This window comes from Larus michahellis, chromosome 8, assembly GCF_964199755.1.
Source record: "Larus michahellis chromosome 8, bLarMic1.1, whole genome shotgun sequence".
Lineage (NCBI taxonomy): Eukaryota > Metazoa > Chordata > Aves > Charadriiformes > Laridae > Larus > Larus michahellis.
This window is the reverse complement of record NC_133903.1, coordinates 40,464,962-40,485,320: the sequence shown is the minus strand read 5'-3', so window position 1 is coordinate 40,485,320 and position 20,359 is coordinate 40,464,962. Positions and strand designations below refer to the sequence as shown.

At 40.0% G+C, this 20,359-nt stretch overlaps 1 protein-coding gene and 1 long non-coding RNA gene across 4 annotated transcripts in view; one reads left to right on the top strand and one right to left on the bottom strand.

Moving 5' to 3' along the window:
• Positions 1 to 12,038, top strand: part of LMO4 (LIM domain only 4) — a 15,544-nt gene extending 3,506 nt beyond the window's left edge. The window contains exons 3-5 of the mRNA XM_074599202.1: positions 6,501 to 6,609; positions 6,969 to 7,124; positions 11,277 to 12,038. Coding sequence (XP_074455303.1) covers positions 6,501 to 6,609; positions 6,969 to 7,124; positions 11,277 to 11,285 — 274 coding nt within the window. The 3' untranslated portion in view covers positions 11,286 to 12,038. The remainder of the gene's footprint in view (positions 1 to 6,500; positions 6,610 to 6,968; positions 7,125 to 11,276) is intronic.
• Positions 12,039 to 13,012: 974 nt separating this feature from the next.
• Positions 13,013 to 20,359, bottom strand: part of LOC141747972 (uncharacterized) — a 26,782-nt gene continuing 19,435 nt past the window's right edge. For 2 of the 3 annotated variants that reach the window (XR_012588870.1, XR_012588872.1), the window contains 3 exons: positions 18,801 to 18,885; positions 15,688 to 15,835; positions 13,013 to 14,204 (listed from right to left, as the gene is read on the bottom strand). This is a non-coding gene — a long non-coding RNA (uncharacterized LOC141747972). The remainder of the gene's footprint in view (positions 14,205 to 15,687; positions 15,836 to 18,800; positions 18,886 to 20,359) is intronic. The other variant, XR_012588871.1, reaches the window with a different exon arrangement.

The window sequence follows — 20,359 nt, the reverse complement described above, 5'->3', positions numbered from 1 at the left end:
GTGGCAGAGGTGCTAAATAATGAAATGCCTGCCTTTAGTATCTGATTAATTATGATATTTACATAAGCACCTTTAAACTCCTTTGAGTGGAAACAGAATGACTCATTCTCTGTTCTCCTTGTGAAAGAGCTGATTAACCGTCAGTTGGAGGGCCACTGATTCTACTTATAGCCCAAAACAGTGGTATAATGTTTGTCTTCATGTGTTAGGGAGAAGCTTTGAGCCAATGTTTTTCCTAACTTCCACTATAGAAAATGCAGGCGACAGTAGAGGAGGGATATGCTCTTGGCTTTATTTCTTCTCTCTCTCTTTTTTGAAGCTGTTGGCTCTAAATGCCACAGATTTGGGTAGGGGGAACTAAGCCTTATTAATCTCGCATCTGTTGGGGTACAGTAAGATTACGCAGAGTATCCTTCCAACGAGTTTCCAATATAATTAATAGAAGGAATTCATGAGGTCAGGTGCCTGTACGATCTTTTCAGGTGAACTCAGGCTACTTAAACTCATTAATTTAAAAGGAGGCATTTTGAAGGATTACACGTTTAATTTGAGTAAATGGTTTGATAGACTGATGCACACGAATGCTTCAAGGAGGTGTTCTATTTCAACATTCAGTAATTAAAAAAAACAACAAAAAAAGCCCCATAGCTTCCTGGCACAACAGAAATGCTTAGTTAAAACAAATTGTGTTTTGTTTAAATGCTTCTGGCTTCTCATTTACAGTAAATGTCAAGAGTTAACCCAGGTTTTTCTTCTCCCTGATGGGGAGAAGAATAAGTACCACTTATTTCTTTCTTTCTGAAAAAAAAAAAATCAGCCACGAAGTGCTACAAGTTTGCTTATGTTGTAAAACTTGACTTCTATTTGAGAAGATCTGGACAATACTGAAAGTGCGCGTATGCGTGGAGCCCTCCATAGTCTGAAAGGTCAGAGTTAAGACTTGGTTGCTCTGGTAGTGCAGCCTCTGTCCTGATACAGGGCTGCATCTTCCCTCGGTTAGGTGGGTGAAACACAGCCCTCGGTATCTTTCGGGAATCGGAGCCTTAGCTTTGCTAGTTTTGAGGATATTTTTAGAGAGAAATGCTAGAAAATCAGCACATGCCGGGGGGGGGGGGGGGGCGGTTAATGATGCTTTTCGGTCAGCATCCTAAGAAACAAGCCTAAGCCTGGCAGAATTGTAATTAAATAGAGCAGAACGGTGTTAGGGAAAGAGTCTCGTTTGAAGTGGAAAAACTGACACTACTGTTAAGATGCACTGAGTAGTACAGATTCATCACTCGACCAACACCATCAAACAAACCCTCACGTCTGATTACTACTAATTAAAAAGAGAAGATGCGTCCACTGTACCCCAGAGGCAAGTTCAGGCAAGCTTATCACAGTCCTCTGGTTTTGTGTTGCCAAAAATTAATACTCGTTTATTTTAATGTAGGCGATTATGAATAGGATGCTTTATCAGATGAGGGGTTTGAATTGATCTCCTTGTTCTATCGCCTGACTTCTCTTTAGATCTGTGTAATTTGACTTGCAAAAATAACTCTGACAGATGCTTGCTGAAACTTGAACCGGACACCGTACACTCAAGGTGGGGTAGGATGGCCTGGCCCTGCCAGGGCTGACTTGACTTGGAGCTTTTCTGCTGGAAATGGACTTTGCAGGCTTGGTTTGCGCTGGCATGAGCGAGGCCCTCACTCTTTTCTTGCTTGAAGTTACCTCACTTGGTTGCGGAGGCAATGCCACCCATTTGGCAGCGAGTCTCTCTGTTTCCCCTCTGCCACCCCTCCCTCCCCCTTAAATTTTCTGGGGGGAGTTTTGTGATGGCACATTCCCTTCCCCAGGCAAGAGCCACAGGCGCAGTTCTTAATGGGAGACGTAAGTGGGGACATGCCAAACCCGACTAACAAACTGAGAGAGAGGATTGATCAGCCCAGCAGGCGCCGGGTGAAAGGGACCCGACTCCTCCGGCCAAGACCACGGGGCCATTTATTAATGAGCTTTTTTAACCGTCTGAGGTTGCGTGTGTTTTTTTGTTGTTGTTTAAACAACACAACACTCCCCTTTCCCTCCCTCCCCCCCAAAACCTGACAACAAATTAGCCGTGAAGCTACAGCAGCCGCTCTCATCGAAGACGAGGTTCCTGGGAAAAGGGAGGGAGGCGAAACCCCCCGTCCCTTCCCCTGCCTCCCCAGGCGCGCAACGCTGGCGGGGAGGGGAGCGCAGCGCAGCCCTCCCAACCTTAAGATGCCAGATAAAGCAGCAGCGTGGCAGCGAATCCGCACAATTAAAAGCTTTAATTAGTGTCTCCTCCATTTTCTCTTAGTTCTGATAGGTTTTATCTAATGAGATCTGGTCCCTGGCTTAGATCTGCTCGGAATGACGTGTCCGAAATGAATGAGAGCCGCGTCGCAAACAAAACATTTAATTAACAAAATTGGCCTCTAAGAGAGAGCAGGGAGTGGTGGGGAAGGGGGGGGGGGGAGAGGCTGCCCAGGCGCCTCTTAAAGGGGCAGCGCCCGCGGCCCATCCACCCCTCCCCTCCCCTCCCCTCCCCTCCCCGGGCGCCCGCTCCGCGCGGCGTGGACGCAGCCCGCCCGGCCCCTTCCGCGGGTGCGTGGGGCCGCGCCGGAGCCGGCCGCGGGGCGCCTCGCCCGCCCGCCCGCAGCCGCAGTGTGCGCCGCGCCGGGGAGGGGGCCGGCAGGCGGCGAGTTCATTTCCCTGGTAATCAGCGGCAAGCTGCTATATGCAGGGAATGCTGTCCCTTTAATTGAACAGGCTAGGTAATTAAATGGCACTTTTCCAATAGGACGTGCTAGGTAAATCTAATAGTTGGTTATTTAATATCACTTTGAAGTCTGCCCACTCAAGCACAATGACAGCACAGGAGCATGTGAACTATTAGCTAGGAAAAAAAAAACACCAGGATCTCAAAAATTAATTAAATCGCATGCAATTTAGGGGGAACGTTTATCTTGATTTGTCATAACAGAATTAATTCAAGGCCTCCAATTCACTTGGGGGCAGATCTGTTACTCTGAATTAACCAAGCGTAATTTGGCTGGTTTTTTTTTTTTTTTTTCCCTCCTTCCCCCTTCTCTAATGCAGCACTTGCCATTATGCGCAGCCCCCCTTTTAAGTATCAATAGCTTCTGGTGCTTTTAAGGTGCTTGGTCTCTAGTTATTCTGAAGTACCTTTAATGGACTTGGCTCCAGGCGTAGTTTCTGTGTTGCCTTTCTTTGTTACATTTAATATAGCTGGTGCAGAATTTAGATTAAATATAGGGAATGTACAGAAACACCAAATCGCTTCTGGATCAGTAGATCTGGATGCGCATTTCTCTTTGCTCGGGCTTGGATATGTATTTGTGGGCACAAATGTGTGCCGTGTTGTGCAAGAATGGGAGCACTTAAATCTGTTCCCGCGATTTTGGAAACAACTGGAACCTTATTTTGTTAGTGTAAGTTGCTAGAGATGTGTTTCTGCTGTTACTGAATTTTGAGCAGCAAGATGGGAAACTGGGCTGAAAAGATTTCTTACTGCCTTCATTCCCACTCTTGTGAAAGTTCTGAAAAAAAAACCCCAAAAAATCACAACAAACCCACCTGAAAAGCGTTTGTGTGTTTGGGGGTGTGGGGAATGCTGTGTTGGAACCACACAGTGGTTAATTTAAGGTGGCTCAGTAAAATGCTTCTAAGTGTAGAAGAGCTGCCTTGTCTGTATAGGGAACCTCTTGATGTTTGTGATTGATTGCATTGCCCAAATGTTGAAATATTAATGACCTTCTTGGACTGAGGACCCAAAGAGGAAACTGAAACCAATTCTGTCATCACAATTAAAGAGTCCCCTGGCTTTAATTAGCCTGACCTGGGGTATCTCTACCCATTGCTGCAGTTAAAGAGAAAAGAGCCCATTAAAGTCCAGTCTGAGACCGATAGCTACTTAATTGAGCACCTAAAGCCTCAAGCCTTTTAAATCAAATACTGTCCTGGACAGTCCCCCTGGTTAGATAATTAGCTTTCCAGCCTCTCAGAAACCATGTGAAACAACTTTTTCAGTAAAGAAGAGTTACTGTGGAAGACTTCCTTTACTGGTAAGGAGGAATAACATTTTTTTAAAAGATAAAACCTTTTTCCTGTTAATGGTATTACAGAACAAAACCATTCATAACAGTAGAGAAGGAAAAATAAGCTTAATTTTCCTGGTAAATAATACAAAGCATCATAAAGGTGTTCTGACTTTGCAAGTAACTTTTTTTAATTTTAGCAGATGATTCAGCTGAAGTGACTTCCCAAAACAGAACTGTTCTGGGAACACGCTTAGGGAAAACCTAAGATGTGTGGAAAGCCTCTGGATTAGTTTGACTCCATTTATTAGAATTCACAGACATTCAAAGTGTACGACCACTTCTAGTCAGAGAGAATTGTATAACAAATGAATGCTTAATGAAGACAAGTAGTGCAACAAGATCCGTATTCTGAAAGCTGTGTTTTTGGTTGGGTGGTGCAATTAGATGGGGGTTGCGAGAGCCGCTCAGTGGGTTCAGATTCTCCCGGACAAGTAACGTTGTCTGTTCACCTGCAGGACTTTGCCTTTCTGCCTCCACCCTACCCAGTGATGCCCTCCTCGCCACCCCCTTGCCCTAGATTTTTGGATCTGTGCTCTAGAAATGCAAGAGTGTCTTGCTGCCTCCTCTTGCGGTGCTTCCCCTGCACCTTTTCTACGTGCCAACTTCATTTCTAGTAACAAAGGAGGAACAAAAACGCATATCGTAAAGCTTTTCAAGTAATCTCAATACATCATGTAACCACTCGGAACTGGTCCTGATTTAGAAGATGCCCTAATAATGGCCCCTTAGTTTCCCGACAGTTTAGTCCCTTTGGCTGGAGGTCCTGACAATGTATTAGTTCAGCTTTCCCTTTGTAACCACTGCGATTCTGCAAGAACGTGTCAATGTGTCGTGGATCTCAGACTAATTAGTTTTGAAATGGAGTTTTGATTGAACTCTTCAAATCGATGCTGCTGCAAAATTTGTTTCTCAGCTTCCTATTAAAAGCCATCTTAAGGGGCAGTTTTACTACTCTCTCTGTCGTTCAGTCGATACATTTAATAACAACTTACAGGCTATTTTCAATAAAGTGGCGACAGCAAATTAGTAGTTTGAACATGACAAGCCTCCTCTGCAAGCTCAGATTCTGAAAATTCAAAGCAATTATTTTTATACAGAGGCACACTGCAATCATTCAGATTACGGGTATTCTGTTGTAATGCGTCTCCTAGGTTGACACAAACAGAATTTTATGACTTTATTTGGACAGGAAGGAGATGCAAATATTAATATTTATTATGACACCAATACGCTAATTTGTAAATCCTATTACTATGTTTTACATCGTGCAGAAAAGTGGGTCTGTGACCCTGCCAGCTAGTTCAGTTTCCTTTTTTGCTGTGAAATGATTGTGGTAGTCTTTACAAATATTTGTGTATATTAGAGACGCAAGCAAAAGCAAATAAAGGTTTTCTAATTCTAGCTAATGCAGCCTGTAAAAGTAGAACTCAATAATCATTATTGTATTATATTTTGAATCGATGTGTTGTGCCTTTAAATGGATTTGAAGAATTATGTATATATTTTTCTTCACCACTCTTCTGCCTATTTCCCCCCTCCCCCCACTGCGTGTGCCCCCCCCCAATGGCAGATGTTGTGGTCTCATTTGATTGCATAGGAAAACTGCAGTGATACAGCAAACACCCAGAGAGATATGATGACAAATGGGTCCAGATCCCGGTAAATTACTTTCTGCTCAAATCGAAATTTCATTCAGTTTGTTGCTAGCAGAGATGAAGTAATCTAAATTGTGGACTCAGGAGCAGATAGAGGGAAGTTGGAGCAAGCATTTCATTATCAAGAGAGAGAGAAGGTTAGGATGAAAGAGATGAGCAGAGGCAAATCTAAAGTGTTGACACCATGATTGAAAAGGTTAACCCATACACATTATATATCAACCTGGATAGCAGAGAGTTTCTAATGGAAACTCTGCACTGATGGAGGTTTACTGGAGTTTCAATACACTGAGCATGATGTCTTCTTAGATATACAATCAAATCCTCTTAACCCTTTTGATGACTCATATCTCAAGATATGATTAAAGTACAAAAGAGTTCTTCATATAATTTCAAGGACACAATGCATTTAAACTCCAGTCATGAATTGTATCTTTTTTTTTTTATGATGAACCCAGTAATCTGATAAAATGTGTGTAGTACAGAATTGTTTGTGTTTCTAGAGGTGTAAGTCAATATTTCTGATTAAATCCTGTGTAAGCACATCCAAGGTAGGGTGAAGCTACCAGTTGGTACACAAAAATATACTTTTTCATTTTATGACACGTAAGTGAGTTGGAAGACGGGGGTCAGAAGTCTAAAATAGTTGTGTAATAAACTATTGCGGTGATGCGCAAAAATGCTTAGAGCCTCCTGTGTATTAAATTATTCATGATCATCACCTCTGTTTCAGGTTATTTGGAAATAGTGGTGCTTGCAGTGCCTGTGGACAGTCCATTCCTGCTAGCGAGCTGGTCATGAGGGCACAGGGCAACGTCTATCATCTTAAGGTAAGGGGTTTTTTCTGTGTACTCTTTTTTTTGTGTAGCTGATTAGTACTGCCCTGCTTCTTTAGTATACAAATCTGCATCTGCTTATGAAGGAAATGCAAAGCAATAACTAGAAATATGAGTATATATTATAACGCTTCCCTTAGTGTGTAGCTTTGTTCCCTCGTAATCGGTAAAACTGTACTTGAGTTATGTACTGCATAGTCCCAACAGGTAAGACTAATGCCATATTTGGAGATACTAGAAACCAAGCAGCTCCATATCTCAACTGTACTCGCAGTCTCTGAAGTGTAATTTTCAAACCTGCAGCATACTTAATTTGTGCTGTAGTTTCACTTGCTATCTCTTTCCTTTTCCAGTGTTTTACATGCTCTACCTGCCGGAATCGCCTGGTCCCCGGAGATCGGTTTCACTACATCAATGGCAGTTTATTTTGCGAACATGATAGACCTACAGCTCTCATCAATGGCCATTTGAATTCACTTCAGAGTAATCCACTACTGCCAGACCAGAAGGTGAATACTCAACAATTACTAATAAGCTTTGTTAGAGTTAAATGAAGATCAATTTCTTTTCATTCTAATAGCGGACATTCCTCTCCCCTGCAAGGAGACCTTTAAGTAACTGAATTTACCTTAAATAACTTAGGCATGCGGTATGGGGAGAAAATACTAACGTCTTAAATATGACATGTAGGGTGAGCCAGTTTATTTTGGTTTGGGCATGTGCATCTGTACAGCTGTCAAACTCCTTATGTACAAAGCAAAATGGAGAGCATACGTTAATATAACTCTTAACAAAGAAAAGTATTTTATTTTATACTCTTGAAATTAAGGGCTACAAGAGAGCAGGTTTCTGTGGGAGGAAAATTAGATCCTTTAATATGGAAATAAATGTCTTGTGAAGAGAAGGTTCCTGAACTAAAGCAATGTATTTCACTTTAACATTAAGGTTTTAGTTGAGGAAGCATGCTGGGGTACTCTTTCAGAAGTATTTTCTTGTCTGTTTTGTATGTCAGAACTCAGATTTAAAAACCAAAGTGCTATTTTCTTATCGCTCCATAACACTAATAGCTCAACTAGAGATTGTGTATCTCTGTGGTTGATAGCTCTTGGTTTCTAGCTAAATGAGTAAATAATGACTGTACAAATCATATAGAGAAGAAGAAGAGAAAAATATTTCTGATCAACAGTTGTCCTGTAACTCTGAAACTAGATAGTTTTAGATCTATTTTAATCTCCTTAATAAGTCCTAAAGCTATGCAAGTGAGTGCATTTTGATAACTGCTGTGCCTAATTTGTAACAATTACTGTCAACCTTGAGTTAAGAGACTGTTCATTCCACCCTGGTCCAGAAAAGAGTGAATGTATGACTCTTGCACATAATTTTATTCACATCATATTTCATACTGATTATGTATTGATGACATTGATTCATTTACTCTTTACAGCGCCACTTGCATGGATATTAAATCTTATTGACCACAGATGAATTTTAATTTCAGATTGGTGATAGATTTTTCCATCAGCTCTGATAGTATATTTGACTTTTTCATCATTAACCCAGGCAATCACACAGCACTGAGTTATTGCAATGAAACAAAAAGTGCACACTTCAGTTGGTAATTCTTTATAGATTTACAATAGGAACTTCATTAATGTCTGTAAGGATCACAAAAAATAACATTTATCCGCAAATAGGAATTTGGAAGATTAAAAAAAAATCCAGGACAAATGCTAGGCTGATCTGTTCTGTAATGTACAGAATATTTTTTAGTGCTTTTACTTAGTGGAGAAATATGTCCAAGAAAACACAAACTGGTTTTAAATGTCCATGATTTTTTTTTGTTGTGTTGCTACATTTCAATATCTGTGTTTGCTTTTTTTTCTGTGCATAAATTTACTGATTAATTTTAAGTATTCTTTCAAGTCTTATACAGTGAATGTAATTACATCAAAATAAAGCATGGACCTCTTTTATTTACTTAATTTATCAATCGAGGTGATGAGAGTTGAGTACAAAAGTCCTATATAGTTAGGCAGAACAAAGATAATTAAGATTGGAGGAGAATGTGCAGCCTCTTCTCAAGGAAGTACAAATACAGTTAAAGATTCATAGATTTATACTGTTGTGAATTTTAATGAAACAAATCTGTAATATAGACTGGCTAGCAGTGAATCTGTTAAATGAATATTTGTAGGTATCCCATTTCAAAATATAGGTAAAGCCATTCATCTTTATACACTGCAGTAAAAGGTTTACCATTCTGAGAGAGTGGTTTATCCACTTGTCTTCTAGGAATGTAAAGTTTAATGTAACTTCAAATAGGTGTCTAAATTGTCATTTAGTTTTATCAGTTTCTTACTATGCCATAGCAAAACGTAAAAATGACTTAGTTGCAATAAAAGCAGGAGACATGATGAGGAACATAGAACATGGAAAAGAGAAGTAAAATTGGACTGAGCTTGCAGAGCTCACGACTGTAGACACCTGGTAGAAGCTAAATGCAGAGAAAATAGCGAGAACAGGTTTTTATTAGTGCCCGTCACTGCCTGTTAACTGCATCGCTACAGTCAATGATGAGGCAGATGAAGAGGTATTAGTGAGGAGATCGGGGGGAGAGATTATAGTTTGGGGTTTTTTTTCTTTATAAAATAATCTCTCTAGAAAATGGTGTAAGTTCTCCGACCAATTTTCAAAGGGGAATTGCGGAGCACTGAACTCCAGAAAACTGGAATAGAGCTGAGGAGGCAAGTTGGTAATTCACAGATTTGCCAGGTTTCTGGAGTTTGGAAGCTACAGGGGCAGGTGCCAAAAGAGTCGTGTTTTTTTATGTTGGCATTTTAACAGTCTAAAGATGTTTACATCAGAGATGTTTTCCAGAAGGCTGTGTGTTTTAGGGCCACTAATTAAAAATGTTCTTCCACTATGACAGATTTGGCTGTAACAGATACTCCTTATTAAACATTAAAGATCAATCAGTCTCCAGGTTATTCTACCACTAGAAATTATAAACGTAGCAGAATATTCATAGGTTTTTTTATTAAACTGAAGAGATTGAGACGTACTCCCAGCATTAAACCCCTCTTTGTTGCATATGTGAAGGTGACCGTTAGGAACTCGCTGTTGTCCTAATACAGTTTACAGGTTAATAGCTGTGGGTGATTGGTGCAGGCAGAAAGGCTTGCGTGACATAACTTTGCTGAAAAACTTACTTTTCTTTCTAAGGAGGCAAATGCAGCGATGTTGGCTATTCCTGCCTTTTGCCTCCTGGAGGCCATTCACGCATGTAAATTATAACTTCCCATCGCTTGCCGTGTAGTTTGAAAAAAAAACCCCGTTTTCTCTCAAGTCGGTACTGCTTGCCTGCAGAACACAAACTCTTCGTTTGTGATGTCCTGGGTGCCGTTTCATGTGAAGCGGCTGTATTGTGAAGAATTCTCTAGGCTTTTTTTTTGGTAGTGGTAGTATTCCTGTAGCATTTCTTGTTTGCCACAGTGTTACCACCTACTAAAAGTGTAAATTTTCCACCAGTTGGCAATGTCGGTAGCAAACACTTGTCTTCAGCTTCTATACTTTAAATAAAGTATGAGTTAGATTACACCTCCTGGAGAAGATCTTAAAAATCTCCTAGTTTACATATCACTCAGCAATTCCCTTGTAGTTACATAATTGGTGTTGTCTGTGTCCATAGTAGAAGATATTTGATGCTCATTTATTAAATATGCTTGCTGGCTGCTCCCTAATCTTTGTTCTGGACAGACAAATTACCTTTCTCACACTGAGCTTCAGCTCTGGGGAATTAAACCTCCAAGCCTCTACTACTTTAATTAGCTTGAAAGTGGGGGGTTGCAGTTACTAATAGACCTCAGGCTTTTAGTAACTTAGAGAAAGGGTGAAAAAAGAACTTCCTGGGAAGCGCAAAATGTCATTTAAAAACCATAAAAATCTAATATATATTATTTCATTTTGGTAATTGCAAACAGATTGTATTTGAAGACTATGGATGATCATTTCTGTTTTATCCATGAAAGTTTAGATTTTTATTGAGTTAGACACTTTTAATTATCACAATTCATTAACACCAGTGTGAAAGCACATGTTTGACTTCATATATTAAAATGTTTATGTAACATTAACTAACACACCAGATGAGGAATTTTAAATGGGGGGGAAAAATCCTGAAATATCTATATTTAGCTCTTGTGCAATGCAGCATATTAACCAAAGTTGCCTTGGGAGGATATTGGCTGTACTTCTTATTTGCTTTACACACTATTTCTTCCAATTATAAGATCATATTACTGGCTTCTTCAAAGGCATGGCATAATGTTTCTTCCCTTTTGAAAGGGGCCCAGAAAAACCACCTTATTCACTGTACAATTTGTTACCCAAAAGTACACTTATTTATTGTTGTCATCTTTTTTTTTTTTTCCGTCTGCTCTTTTTAGTAGTGAAACTGCAGAAAATGTTTGCTTTTTGCCATTTGAAGTTGAAACATTAGCAGTATGAATGGATAGTGTAGAAAGCCTTAATCAAGTCACAGTTGGAAAGTAATCTAATAAAAAAGAGATTAGTGAATAAGGAAAAGACAAAAGCAGTCATGTTGTAGTTTCCTATCTCAAATTTAGTATTCTAGCTAAGATACCCATTTTTATTTCTTACAGGTCTGCTAAAAGGTCAGAGTAATGCAGAATGCGTGCCTTCATCTCAAATTTTGTTCATCACAGATGGATCCCATGTCTCCAAGTAGACAAGTCACCTTTGTAGCTAGCATCAATGCCAGCTCCATACCATTGCACCTTCTTTATTCTTGATTGCCCTTCCCGCATTTATTGGTGTATTAAAATGACTGAATATGAACATTAAGGACTCCATGAACCTGGGCTAATGGGAGACTGTAGAGAAAATGAAAAAAGATCCACCGGAGGACATCTTGGGGGGAGGGGGGGTGGGGGGGGGAAGATGACTAATGAAGCTAATTAAAAGAAGCATTGAAATCTGCTTTCTACCCTCATTAACAATTAGCAGGGCACTGGCCAGTTTGTACCCTGTGTTTTACCTTAACAACATTCTATTTGCTCTTTGTATATTTAAGTGTTGTAAGGAAATGTGTTTCAATCAAACTGAACATGAGATAAAGATGTGGCTTTTGTGATATTCTATCACAAACACTTTTATTGTATCTCTGTAAAATACAATGTATGTATGCATGTAAGTGTTTTTGTCCTAATGTTGCTACTTCCCATGGCAAACAAAAAAAAAGAAAAAAGAAAAAAAAAAAGTCAGGCTCATAGCAGCTACTGTGTAGAAATTTTCACCTACTTCTAATTTGCTGAATGAAGAAAAATCTTTTATTTGTGATATTTTCAGAGACATTTGCTCTAGTATGGTGTATTTAAATAATAAAAAAGTAAAACAACACTGAATTGAGTATGGGTTTTAGAAGCTTTGCTTTCTTTTTTTTTTTTTTTCCCAAAACTGCATTATTCTGAAACTATGTCTTACAAAGTCATTACCTTAATTGTCAATTATCTTTAACAGTAGCTTTTTGGTTTGGATGGGTTTTTTTTTGTCTTATGCCAGTAAAGAATCTGTTAAACTACTTAACTGTGTTACTTTTGGCAGGGATACAGAGCACTACTTCAAAATGATCTTTATTTTTCATTGAGATTCTTAATTCTGGTAATAGCAAGTATATTATAATCCGTACTGCAGTGAATTATGGTACTCGTATAGGTATTGTGGTCTCTTTCTATCCGGTTCCTTTCCGCAGAACCATGTGTTAAGGGTGTGCATGTGTCTGTGAGTGTGCAAGCATGAGAGTGCACGCATGTACCACAAGAGGTCAAAGAATAATGACATAAAAATCCAGCAAAAGGTCTGTACCTCATGCTGAGCACTAGAATTGAGTATTCATAAAAAGGAATACAATAGCTATTCTGGTCTGAACGACATAAAGTTGTGTTTGCTGCAGTAGGAGACTAACTTTTCAGCACTGATAATCTTAAGGAAAGAAGAGCACGTTTCCTGAGCTATTTCTGAGAACTGATGTCAAATATCATCTCTTCTCTGAAAGCAAACAAACAAAAAATACGCCACTCCCCCCCACCCCCCCCCAAAGCAACACAGCCGCCTCTAAGCTTAGAAAGGGAGCAACTTCATTTAGTGTTTTATTTCCCATCAGCTGCGCGGCGGTTGAGCTGTGCAGAATAATTTTGAGAAAAAAATTCTGACTTTTCAGGTTTGTAGCAAGAACACCAACGTGAGTCTATGGCTGTGCATTGTGTGCCTGCAGTCAGGAAACTGCAAGCACCTAGAATGTGCCTCTGCCGCAATTAATAACAAATCAATATTAACAACTACTTTTATAGGAGACTAATACAGTTGAAATAAATCATGATTATGTTTTCTTTTTAAATTTTTTTTTTTGAGAAGGTGTTCACTGTTCAGCGTGCTTGGATACGGAGTGAGCTTGACTTATTTTGGTTGTGATGCCGATGATACACAAAACGCTGATTTATAGATTTGTCTGGCTAAACAACCAACAGCAGATATTTTTTTTTCAGATTCTACATCTTGACCTCTGGTATATTGGAGGTCTGCTGAATTTCTTCTTTTAACACTTCAGTGCTTGAGGAAAAATAGGACTGTCACAGAGAAAAGAAAACGCCGTAATGTAAAGTATCAGACAGTAAAGACAAAAGAATACTTGCATAACATAAAACAATAAAATGAAGCTATGTATGACTTCAATTAAACGCAGTTACATATTTTTTTACATAAGTTCCTAAGCTTTTTGATCTGGCATTAAAGTCTTTAGGTAAAGTCCTGCAAATTGTGCTGCTTCAGTGTCTTTGAAAAGACACTTGAAGCCATATGAATATAGAACTCGAGTATTAGTGAGACTGTAGACATCTTTTTATATGCTTTCAGTATAAGCACTCAAGGTACAGTGTTTAAATCTAACATGTACAGACTTTTGGTTGTCCAATATAACCTAGAAGTGCTAAGAAGATAGCTAATAACTTCTAGTAAGTAATGTAGTATAGCATTTAGCGATGTAGAGGTTGAAGTTCATTAACAGCTTTAAATAAACTATTATATGACTCGTTTGTAAAGCACAGCTACCTATTTAATAGCTTACTTTAAAAGCATTTCTTAAGTTGCAGACCTATAAGATTACAAATGTCACTCATGTTAGCATAATCCACATGCAAGTGATGAAGCCTTTGCTTTGATGTGCTAAATTGGAGGAGGACTAATGGAGCTATGAATATACAATAGAACATATTTAAGTAGTATTCTTGCTTTAGGTAAAATACTTTCTTGAAACCAGAGGCATTCCAGACAATAAAACAGGCTCTAATGGGGACGGTAGGTGTGGATAGAGGGCTACTGGAAACACTTAGGTTTGTCCTTACGTGAAAAATCACTTTTTTAGGAGATCTGTAAGGACGAATATGTACTTGTTCACCTTTTATCACATGGATTTGCCACATGGAGGCTGAAACGCACCCTCTGCATTTAGTGCTGCTGAAGAGTCGTACAAACAATCATTCAGTAAGAGCTTCCCGCACTTTCAAAAATGAATGCTGTTAAAAAAAAAATCAAAGGAAATATTACTAATCTGAAATCATCCTCGTGAACCTGGATAAAATGCTCTGTCTATACTGCATCTAAACGTCTCAATCATATAAATTGTCACTCTTATTAATGAAACAATTTTGTAAAAAGATTGCCCTCTAAATGGGTTTAATGTTTTTACCTATCCAGCTGTCTCGTTATGAGATTTACGCATCCTGGCAGGCAGTGGGACATTAAGCCTTTCCAAACCAAATTCTGTTTGCAACAAGATACGGTCTTTTCAGTCCTACATGATTTATGTTTAAATATTTTAACAGGTTATGCAGTATCTTATGAAATATAAAATGAGAATGTCTTACCAAAATGAAGCCTATGAAATTAAGTTGCATCTTTAGAATATTAACCACACTGAGTTTGTCTCCCTTTTTCCCTGTTAGTTAACACTGATAAAATTTGCATCATCTAATTTTAGGGCAAATAAAAAAAAACACCCCGCCAAACCAAAAAAATCACATACTGGTATAGTATGACTTGCTATCAAGTACCGCCAGGCATTTCAAAAGATCATTTTAATTTAATTTTTTTATCAAATTCTTTGGCTGGTAGTTAAATGTAAGGCTTTTTGCAAGGATCTATGTTCTGAACAGCTCTATTAAAATAACAAATTTGAGATCGGAACATTTATGTATATACGTTTTTTTAAGTACTAAATTTCTTCAGTGTGAAATTACGTGTTCCAGGTCTGATTTCACTGCCTGAGCCTCCTGTACGTGAAGTACCAGATAACCGTTGTTGCTGTTTGTTACTTTTATACCAGGTATATGCCTATTGTCAGTCCAGCTAAGCCACAGAAGAGCTTATTGCAATTAAATAGCAATTTGTTTCTATGAAACTGCAATTAAAGTATTACTGAACAGCCATTTTAGATTGGCAGTGCTTTGACTGCATGTTAAACAGTGAGGAGCTCCTGATTTATTTCTGCAGAGTCTGAGCTGCGAGTAACAGTGAAGTGTAACACGCTCACCTATGTCCCTTGTCAAGTTGAAAGTATGAGTCCTTCGTGAAGCGCTCTGATCTCATCATGAACATGCTGAGAGCAATGACAAGTCAGGGCTGATCTCTGTAAGTTGAACTTGCAACTTACAGGACCTGAAGTTATTACTGGGTTTTTTCTGTTCCTGTATAAGCAGGGATGTGTACGCTTCCTACAGGGGATGTTTTCAACTTCAGATTGATTCTGTTGAGAATGGACTGCAAGTTGTGGGCCGCAAGCCAATAACCTACTGCAGGTCCTGACTTGTTGGAGTTGTGTAAACAGGGCTACTATATCTCCTTAATCACAACTAATAAAAGGCTAGAAGAAAGCAATCAATTACCTTATAAGTTGTTAGGTTTTTTTTAATAAAAAGCAGAAGTTTATCCGACAGGGCTATTATTTTCACACTTGTACAACAGATGAGGCAGTTTAAAGCAACCCGCTCACAGGCTTACCTGTGCACGCCCGGGCTTTGCTGGTGACTGGTCGCCTGTGACATTCCTGGGAAGCCACAGTGCTCCGGCCCCCGAGCCCGGCAGGACCCGCCAGCCTCCGCGTCGAGCCCCCTGCCAAGCTTCTAGCCAGTCGTGGTTGACTTGAAATCTGAAATGTAAATTTTTGGTGCAAATTAAAAACTTGTTTGTAAGAGCTCAAAGAGGAATTAACTTTGTAGTGGTAATTATATTTCTTAATTATCACCATATTTTCACAAAGTCTGAGACATTAACTTTAGTTCCTGCATTTTTGCACAGTGGAGGCTGTAGACATCCTCGTTCCTTCGCCAGAGGGGATGACATCACACCTGTGGCATGCATGAGATAAGCGTTGCTTCATTTAGAAACAGGTTCTCGTCTCTCGGAGATATTCCTTGAGGGGTGAAATGGCTTGGGTCCTACTCCTGAAGTGTGACCCATTGGGGTCGACGCGTGCCGCCGAACAAACTGCTGCGTCAGGCGGCAAATGGGTAACACAAGCGCCTGTGTGCGCAGTACATGCCCGGCGTGCGCAGGCTCTTCGCCCCTGGCAAATGGCAGGTAAAACGCCTGCACTTAAACCTCGGTGAAAATGGCCCAGCTGACAGCGGGTAATTCATTCACCTGCAGTAGACTGGTCGTATGCCTGAGCCCAAGGCCTGAAAAAAGTCCTGTTCACTGGAGACAGACGCAATTGTGTTGAGGACTATTTCCCTCCCCCCCGCTCCCCCCCCCCCCCCCCCCGCCCCATGTGCATATTTTTTAACAAGTTGAGTTCTGTTGTTGTGCTTCTTTTAATAGTAGTTCTAGCATTCAGGTCACAGAAATGTTTTTGGCATGCAGGAGGCTACACAGTTCGAAGGAGAGGCTGGGGGTGGCTGGGGAGATAAGCCTTAGTCCTGCCTGGTGGCTCATATTGCTCTTTTGCCCCTGCTCACCTCTAGCTTGGCCACTGAAGGGCAAGCAAGGGCCTGGCACCAAAAGGGCTGGAGTTTTTTGGTTTTTAAATGAGGCCTCTCAGTGCTACTGTATTAAAAGCAATAAATTGCAGAACTTTAGTGACTGGAAAGGCATGCGCAGGCCATGCCACAATGTGTTTAGCTGGGTCAGAAAAGATGTAAAGTCCAGTGACTGAAACAAGAGCTGTCCCTGTAACGGGTGATGCTTGCGGGACGCTCTCTGGGGGCTCAAGCCTCTGAAGGACCCGTCCTCAAAAGGGCCTGGGCTGTCAAATAGCAAAGCACATGCACCCGGGAAGGCTGGAAATTTTAATAGGTGCTGAGTAACTTTTGAAAAATTTGAGCTTAAACTTCTCTCATAGTCACCGTTCTAATGCAGGCCTCGTAGACCATTGTGCCATTTTGTTCCCACATGCAATATCACTCTTACATTTTTGTAATAATTTTATCTGTTTAAATCTGTTCCCTGCAACGTTAGATATTCATCCCAGCTTACAAATGCTCGGCCTGAAGACCAATTTATTTTTTTTGAATTATTAGAAAAGTTTTTTAAAAAAATTTGGTTTTCAAGATTTTTTTTATTCACTGCTAAATATTTATTTTTTTAAAAACTAAACCAAAAGAAAAAACCTCAACAATTTTATTGAAACAGTCCTACAAATCATAGCACTGAGCCCAAAACTAAGCTTGAGACATTCTTGCCCCAAAGGAACATTAGTGGTTTTTTTAGACAGCAATAGTGAAGAGAAAATGGACATTTTGAAGAGTGCCCATGGCAAGGGGGCCCCTCTGGTGCTCATCCTGTTCTTCACTCTTACGGGAGCAGTGGCTGCTGGGTGAGCAGAAGCTCCCCATGTGCAGCCAGGTTCCTCTGCAGCGAAACCAGCCCGATGTTTCTTGCTCACATTGTTGGACTATGCTGTTAATTACATTTTGAAATATCCATATACTTTTCCTCTTAGGGGATCTTACAAGCAAGCTTTTCGCTAACAACTTCTGTGGTTCGCCATAACCTCGCAGAATAATCATTGGTTCCATTGAACTTATGCCAGTTGTTTTGTTAAACTAAATTGAGAGAACAGGGCCTATATGCATTCTCGAAAGGCAAAAGATTGCCCTGTGAGTTGGGGAAATCTTGATTGCTTACAGAAGAATAAATGAACAAGGCAGGTATTAACTTTACACCTGACTTCAATTTCTTTGAGCAGTGGAGAAATGTCCAGTAGGAGGAAAAAAAATCCAGCTAAAACTCATAATCCAGCCATTAATAGGCTAATTTTATTGTGCTGTAAAATCATCAGCTGCTTATAGAAAACAAAAGGGCAATGAATGCGGTATTTGCCTTTTATTCTTAGAAAAAACTTTAAGATCAAACAGCCCCTAAAAGACTGAGCTGATATGCATCCCACTTACATATTTTTGGATATCCTCTGATATTCATTCCACTGATGTATTTGATAGGTGATTATATCAGCCCTATCAAGACGCTGATACCAAATAGTGGAAGACTTCAGTGTTTTGCCATAAAGCTTATACCCCTTGTTATTGAAGTCTCATCAGACTTGGCATCTGCAGCAATCATTCGAAAGCTGTAGTTGGTATTTTTGTGCTTATGCCACATTTAAAAATTATTATTCTTGCTTCATCAGTTAGTCTTTTTAGCTGGCTTGGAAAAAAAACCATATTGCAAATGAGCTACTATTCTTATTTGTTGTTTTAAGAAGGGTAAGCACTGAAGTATTCAAATGGAACAGATTATACCTTTAATTACATCCAAACAGGATGCTGAGCTGATTTTTCTATTTTCCGTTTAATTGCTATAGTTCAAAAAGATATTGCAAATTTGTAGATGAATTATTTAAGCACAGCCTTCTGGCCTCTGTGTTTACAAGGGAGACCAAAAGGGAAAAAAAAAAGAAAAATAATTTAAAGGGGAAAATTGACACTTCCTTCTTTAAGAAAAAAGTTTGAATAAAACATCTTGGGGAAGACATTTTAGCAGGATAGATGTTTTATGCTTTCTGGGAGCATCTTGGGACCCCATGGGATTTGTTCGTATCCCACCAACCACCCCGGGTCCCTCACTCCTGAGGCATCCCTGTGCTGTGGGTAGCAAAGTGCTGTTTCTTCTCTAACCTGCTCGTGGGTGAGCGTGTTGCTTCACGGATGTGATCCCAGCCAGCCGCCCTTTTCGTGCGTGTGCTTGATCTGCGTTCTCCTGCTACAAAATGAGAATAATGAAAGTTAACACAATTCATCACTTCTTAAACTAAATGTATTTCCATTTTGTTTGCATGTGCGTGTGTATATATCATTCACCGTATATATTTAGAATATGTACTACGACATTACAGCCAGTGATAAATCCTGCTCGCTTACTATATGTGTTATTTGCTGCAACATTAAGCTCAGTAAGAATTTTATATGTAACTTGTACCAAAACTAAATATAGTGAGGAATTGATGCACAGCTGTAAACAGGAGCATAACTTCCCGCTTTAACACAGTCAAAGGTGGCAGCTTGTGTGGCAATTCTTCTGTAAACAATTGCAGACTTACCAAAGAGTAAGCCAGTTAATTACATTTTTAATTAAGTTTTTAGAAAACAGGATTCTTGGGGGGGAACTCCACCCTAAAACACCAACAAAAAAGTAAACCTAAAGCTTGTACCATGTAAAGAAATGCTGTGTGTGAAAAACTGGATTGTGCTGGGCCCAGGTCTTTTGCTCCCCCCGCCTTTTTTTTTCTTTTTTTTTTTTTCCGTCTACTGAACTTGCCTGTGTATATTTTTATAGCTGTACTGTGAATTCAAAGAAAGATGACTCCGGCACAATCTATTTAATTTTTTTTGGTGGATTATCTTATTTCATTATTTTCAATAGTGCTAAGTATGTGCTACCCACTTAGAGAGCTGATGCAGTGCATAGCAGAGCTCAGGATGTCCTCTTAAATACGCAAAGCTTATGCAGGGCCGTGACACAAGTAGGTTTTAAACGCTAGCAGTGTTGGCAGCTTTGAAGGGCTGGCACGATACAGCTTTGCCGACGCACCACAGGTAACATGGAGAGATTCAGGGAGAAACTGAACTAGCTGGAGTAAGAGTAGTACACAACTTTTATTGATGAAGTTCAGGGGAAAGAGGCACCGGGGGCAGCTGTATTAATCCCGTAATAACTTGAAATATAATCACTACATTGCTGCAGGGATGGCTAGGAAGGGAGGGAGGTGGAGGTGTCAGGGTTTAAGTTCACAGGCTTTCCCAGTTCATTAAAAAGTGAATCAATCAGCGAAACGGGCTGGCTTTTCAAAGGGCTGGCAGTCGTGAACGGGCTTCGGACGTTGGGAGGGACGCAGATGGTGCGCCCGTCCTCGTGCGGAGGCTGCTGGGGCTCAGCAGCCGTCCGTTTGAGGAGACGGCTGTGTTTTACCCTGCTCAAGCTAGTAAAATGTGTTATAATGTGCTAGGGGAGATTCTGGCTGGATTTTGAGAACTTAAAAGCTAGGCAGTGTTGGTGCTGTGGGCCATATAAAGGTGACGCTGATAGATGTTTATAAAGGGAAAAAAAAGTTTTGTTTTATAATTTCTAGAGTGGTGGTTTAACCAGCAGGCAAATGGGCAGAAGGAGTCTGCCTACAGGACCCCTCTTTGTAGGCAGCTGGTATAGTAATTAGCTCATTACTATTAATTTTTGCCAT